Source organism: Oryx dammah, unplaced genomic scaffold, assembly GCF_014754425.2.
Source record: "Oryx dammah isolate SB20612 unplaced genomic scaffold, SCBI_Odam_1.1 HiC_scaffold_29, whole genome shotgun sequence".
Lineage (NCBI taxonomy): Eukaryota > Metazoa > Chordata > Mammalia > Artiodactyla > Bovidae > Oryx > Oryx dammah.
The window spans coordinates 19,725,224-19,731,673 of NW_024070213.1; the positions used below are offsets into that span (position 1 = coordinate 19,725,224).

Sequence of the window (6,450 nt, forward strand, 5' to 3'; positions counted from 1 at the left end):
ATCTTAAACATTTGGGTGTCCAAGGGCCCAGACCTTAGATTTCCTGATGTTCACTTCCAGCCTCATAGTATTAATACCATCTCTGCACTGAGGCATGACTAGACCTCTCATTTGAACTTGATAATAGTGTGCCAAAATGTTCATGTGATGTCCTGCAGGTAATTAAGCGTTTAATATGTTTATCTACCATATATCTAAAACTGAATTCCAGGTATGCCCCATCAAAATTACTGGCAATTATTCTTATAGTTGCTAAGAAAGAAGCTTGAAGTCTCTTTTTACCTCCATCATAGGAAGGTACTTATATAGCACTTTTATGACAGTGCTTCATATCACATCATAGCATTTACAATCCTCTAATATGCTATATCGGAGAGGGCGATAGCACCCCACTCCAGTACTCTTGCCTGGAAAATCTCATGGGCAGAGGAGCCTGGTCGGCTGCAGTCCATGCGGTCGCAAAGAGTCGGACACGACTGAGCGACTTCATTTTCACTTTTCACTTTCATGCATGGAGAAGGAAATAACAACCCACTCCAGTGTTCTTGCCTGGAGAATCCCAGGGGAGCCTGGTGGGCTGCCATCTATGGGGTGACACAGAGCCGGACACAACTGAAGTGACTTAGCAGCAGCAGCAGCAGCAATATGCTATATAAATTACTTGGTACTTTTTGGTTTGTTATCATTCTCCCACTGCCAAAGAATGAGTGTAGATATAATGCTTTTTGGATGTGATTATCTGGGGCCTGAGCTGTGCACTTGGTTGCTGGTCTGAGAAGTGAAATGACTGGAATTAAAGATGTTCCCTAAATTCCCAAGGACCATTTCCTATTTTTGACCTGTAATTTATGAATCAGGTACTGAGAATGAAAGGGAGTGGGGAGACTATGAAATAAAATCTTACAGATTCTTAGAAACGTTTGTGCCATCCAGCCACTTCCAGGGATGATGAACCCCTCTTTTCTCTAACCCAATCCAGTGATTGTATTTTATTTTTGATTGAATGAAGACCTGTGGGAAAATTAGAATCACTAGCATTATTCATAATATCAATAATACACTTTACTACAGGGAACTCTCATAAGATGCTGGGCACATTTGTTCTTAAATACCCCTATGACAAATAGAGTAGACACTAATTTCTCCATTGTGAAGAAAAGAAATGAAAGTGGAAAGGCCTCGTGAATGAATCACTCTATTCCTCATGTCTGGATGAAATATATAAAAGAATGAACATGATGGACTTTTAAAAAATCACTGTGTAAAATAGATTACATAGGTAAACATGACTGCTCTAACCTAGTACTTCTCTTCATCATAAGATACTTTAAAGAATACAAAAAGACAAGTCTGAAATCTGCAGATGTCTGTAGTGATTTAGTTTGATGAACAAATAAAATATCCCTATAAATCAATAAGAAAGCAAAGTTATTCAATAAGAAAAATAAGCAAAATTTAAGAACCTATATTTCAAATAAATAAAACACAGGCGCTATAAATGTGGAGATATAACAAGCTCACTAGATGTCAGGGAGATGCAAATCAAAAGTACAAAGATATCTTGACAGCTATTCACTTGGTGAAAAATTAAGAATAACAACACCAAGCTTGTTTGAAGGTAGAGAACAAAGGTATCTTTAAAACTGTTACTAGGGACTTCCTGGCAGTCCAGTGGTTAGGACCCTGTTCTTCCATGGCAAGGGGCCTGGCTTCAATCCCTGATCAGGGAACTAAGATCCCACAAGAAGCCAAAATTTAACAAACAAATAAACAGAAAAACTTCTGCTAAAATTATATTGAAAACTAATTTGGAAATATTATATGAAGTTCAACTCTTACATACCTAGTGCTTCCAATCCTAGGGTGATGTATGATAAAACATAGGGCAGAGGGAAAAATCTTGCAGAGATGTGTTTAAGAAGGTTTAATGAAGGACCATTCATAACAACAAAAGCTGGAAATGACCCAAATTCCCATCATCTAGACTACGAATAAAGTATACCTGCAGTACAGAATACTATGCAGGAGTGAAAATGAAGAAATTTACCTACAAGTTTTAAAATAGGTCATCCCATTTACGTGCATGTAAACTTAAGCAAATACATTTTCTTAAGCATTCTCTTTGTCTATAAAATGGGAATCATATTATCTGTTATGGAGATTTTGTGTACTGAAATAATGCAGGCAGTGTCTGAAACATGTTTGACATAAAATATTGTTAGTTATTTGTAATCATTATTCCAGTTGGTATATTTTACTCACATCAGTTGTTTTTGAATGGGCACAAATGTGAAGCAGTAAAATCTCTTTCCTAAAAGAACATCTTAGTCTGTTTCTCTCACAAACACATACACAAGTCAATGTTTTTACACCATAGTAAAATTGTATAAGAGGAATACTTTAATAGTTTATTTTTAAAGCCTAGGAAAAATGTATGGGTATTGTAGAGACATGTCAAAAATATACTTTATTATTTCTAGAACTTTGAAAAAGCTTTAAATGTCTATTAGTTCTTTCATTTATATATTTTTGCTAGGTGTTAGGTATATAAATGCATAAAAACCAGTCTCTCTTTTCAAATATCACTGGACTTAAGTCACTGTTCTAATTACATTCTTATGCTCTGTAACACAGTAGAAGACAGAAAATCTTAAATGTTAGTGTGAGAATAATGCTGTTCTAGGACAAAGTCCATCCCAGAGTTTGCAGAGTGTATAGTTCACAGCTTTTAATACTGACAGCAAGGCTATCACCAAAAGAGGTAATAGAGTATGAAGCAAGGCTTTTGCTCTAAACAACATCAAAATTTTTTCAGAAATTTCAAAGGAACTAGAATAGTTCATGGAAATACAGAAATAACAGCATAAGCAGATTCACTGAAGCTCTAAGTCCAGAAACTTCAATGGCAGGAATAAAACTGAAGAAAACACAATTGGAAATTACAAGAAAAATATGGATTAAAATAAGCTCTCGGGAGTAAAATAAAACTCATATCACTTAGGAACTGATTACAACTGAGGTTTAAATTGATCAAGGAACTTATAATCTGTATCTGGATATTTGTATTTCTTTGGCTTCGTATCCCACTACTTAAATAGTAAAGATTGATTCATTCATATTATTATGATGATAATATAACTTTCATAAACAAGAAAACATAGGGCCTTAACTTGTACTTCACAAGACACTAATATAAATAACATTTCCAGGACTAACTATTAAGAATTAAATTCAATGCCTGAATTGAATCATTAGAAGGAAATCTACACAATCTGTTAGATAAGCGTTATGTTCTCATATCTTATAAGTGACGGCAAATGTGATCTAGATTTTCTCTTTAGGAAAAAGAAGCTTCCTCTGTCACTCAGGATTATAAGTGAGGTAAAAATTCATTTTTGAAGAGTTATTCCAGCTAGTCTCATTCACTTTTATTTTCATTCTATATTTCCTACTATCATGAAAATAAAAAACATCTTTCTCTACAAATGTGTTCCTTCCCGAACACTGATGGTGAAAGAATAGAACTCAGTTCAACGAGATGTTGTCTCTTTTAAACTGTTCATATCATCGAAGGCAGTTTTTCATTTGTCCTGAACTAGCCCCTATTGGCTAAATACCAATCTGATGTAAACTAAAATGTGAAGAGGTAACACATATAATCGAAAGACTGAAAGTCACCCCATGGCACCCACATGCGCAGGAAAGCTATTTCTCTTGGTTTAACAAATAGAACTGCCTTATGACCCAGCAATCCCACTGTTGGGCATACACACAGAGGAAACCAGAATTGAAAGAGACACATGTACCCCAATGTTCATTGCAGCACTGTTTATAATAGCCAGGACATGGAAACAACCTAGATGTCCATCAGTAGATGAATGGATAAGAAAGCTGTGGTACATATACACAATGGAATATTACTCAGCCATTAAAAAGAATACATTTGAATCAGTTCTGCTGAGATGGATGAAACTGGAGCCGATTATACAGAGTGAAGTGAGCCAGAAAGAAAAACACCAATACAGTATACTAACACATATATATGGAATTTAGGAAGATGGCAATGATGACCCTGTGTGCAGGACAGCAAAAAAGACACAGATGTGTATAGCGGACTTTTGGACTCAGAGGGAGAGGGAGAGGGTGTGATGATTTGGGAGAATGGCATTGAAACATGTATAATATCATGTAAGAATCGAAATGCCAGTCTATGTCTGATGCAGGATATGACACGCTTGGGGCTGACGCGCGGGGATGACCCAGAGAGATGTTGTGGGGAGGGGGGTGGGAGGGGGGCTCATGTTTGGGAACACATGTACACCTGTGGTGGATTCATGTCAATCTATGCCAAAACCAATACAGAATTGTAAAGTAAAAATTAAAAACAAATAAATTAATTTAAAAAAAAAAACAAATAATTCTTCCAAGTCTTTGTTACACCTCTGTCCCCTCCCCTTCAGGTAAGGCTGCACCTACATGGACCAGGGCTTCAAATAAAACTGATGAAATAACATTGGAGGAAAAGCCTATACAATTATCCTAACTTATTAAGACATACAAACTTCTAAAGCACTTATTCAGATGTAGTAAAGTAAACATACCTGCTCCTCTCGGTCATCAATCTTAATGAGACTAGCGCCCAGGTCTTGGCATGACTTCTTACTCTCCATCCAAGTTTCCTCTTTTTTTGAAAAATAGTAACAGTCTTTTCCACAGCAGGACCACTTTCCTTGACATGTACCATAGCCTTTAACTTGAAAATAAAAGCCACCATCAGCCACAACCTCAAGACCATTTGGAGACCTGCACTTTTCTGTATCTCACTGCTTACTTCAAACTGAATGAACTCTCCTGCATCCCCAAAGTTATCTTAGGAAGAGTTCTCGTGCCAAACTCTGTAGGTAAGAATACTGTTGAGCCAGAGACTGTCTCTGACAGACCCAAGGCCATTGTTAAGACTGATAAATCTTGACTTCTTGAATACAAATAGACTGCAGAAAAGTGGAGCAGTTCTCCCTGAAGGAAGAAACCCATCAGTGTAAGTATATAGAAATAGTATTAATTCCACGTGTCTCTGTGGCGCAGATGATAAAGAATTTGCCTGCAATGCAGGAAACCCAGGTTCAGTCCCTGGGTCAGGAAGACCCCTGGACAAAGGAATGGCTACCCAACCCAGTATTCTTGCTGGGAGAAACCCATGGACAGAGGAGCCTGCTGGAGTCCAGGAGTCACATAGACTCAGACAACGACCGAGAGCCTGAGCATGACATAAGCACTAATTCCAAGGAATCTATATAGGCAAAAATTCATCCACAAGCACAAAATAATCAAAACAAAAGGGCTAATAGGAGCTTCTTACTTTGGAAAGTCTGTGTTCAATTAACTATAATTGATAAAATTGATTTGATAAGAAAGAATGACCATAATTAAAGGTCCTATCAAAGTTGAGTGTAAAATTTTACAATACTGAAAGGGCCTTTGAATTATGGTGCTGGAGAAGACTCTGAGATTCCCTTGGGCAGCAAGGAGATCAAACCAGTCAATCCTAAAGGAAATCAACCCTGATAATCACTGGAAGGACTGACGCTGAAGCTGAAGCTCCAATACTTTGGCCACCTGATGAAAAGAGATGACTCATTGGAAAACACCCTGATGCTGGGAAATGAGAGGAGGGTGGCAAAGGATGAGATGGTTAGATAGCATCACCAACTTAATGGACATGAATTTGAGCATGCTCCGGGAATGGTGAAACACAGGGAAGCCTGGTTTGCTGCAGTACATAGGGTCACAGAGTAGGACAGGACTGAGCGAGTGACCAACAACACTGAAAGGGTACAGAAGGGGATAATTCCATGAAAAAACTCTGTCAGCTGTCAACCTAAATATTTAGTACTTACCTGTGCCAAGTGGTAAAACTGAGTGATCCTCAGCTCCTGGTACAGAAGCATTGCTTTCACTTGTGTTTTTCATATCTTGTGTATTGCACTTAGAGTTTGTCTGAAAATCTTCAATCCATATTGTAAAATTAAGATAATGAATGGCTTTAATAGATCATTTTATTACAAACATTTAATTCTGAATTACAAAATAAATAATGTTGACTAAGTTAAAGTATGATCAGAGAAAATGTAACGTTAAACTATTTTAAAGTGTTAGAACATAAAATTTATTTTTATATATAGCTATAAATTATTATACTTATTTCAAATATGTAAAACAGTAATCAACATTTATAAAACAGAGAATATAAACTGTAAATAAAGGGCTTTTATGTCATCTACTCTTCAAATAAAGATTTTGAAATTTGTGAAATTTAGTATTCACTATTTGATTTAGCATTTAATATTTTCATTTAAGGGTAACCTAAGGGATTTGGCTTTTTTTAGCACAAGTTTATAATGGATTGATTGAACACCTATGGGAAAAAAATTCAGAGGGCTACTTCTAATG

At 36.5% G+C, this 6,450-nt stretch overlaps 1 protein-coding gene across 1 annotated transcript; it reads right to left on the reverse strand.

The window, feature by feature from the left end:
* Nucleotides 1-900: 900 nt before the first annotated feature.
* On the reverse strand, nt 901-5,990 carry LOC120857979 (C-type lectin domain family 1 member B-like). Its single transcript, XM_040233897.1, has 3 exons — nt 5,898-5,990; nt 4,602-4,753; nt 901-1,011 (listed from the first exon to the last, which is right to left on the reverse strand). Exons 1-3 carry the CDS (start codon nt 5,968-5,970, stop codon nt 901-903), a joined length of 336 nt encoding a protein of 111 aa, XP_040089831.1. The 5' UTR covers nt 5,971-5,990.
* Between the last annotated feature and the right edge of the window lie 460 nt (nt 5,991-6,450).

Coding starts and splice junctions, on each gene's coding strand:
- LOC120857979 (XM_040233897.1), bottom strand. CDS start 5,970: ATGAAAAACACAAGTGAAAGCAATGCTTCTGTACCAGGAGCTGAGGAT. Junction 4,754..5,897: donor AGTTTTACCACTTGGCACAG/GTAAGTACTAAA, acceptor TTTATTTTCAAG/TTAAAGGCTATGGTACATGT. Junction 1,012..4,601: donor TTGATGACCGAGAGGAGCAG/GTATGTTTACTT, acceptor ATTTTCCCACAG/GTCTTCATTCAATCAAAAAT.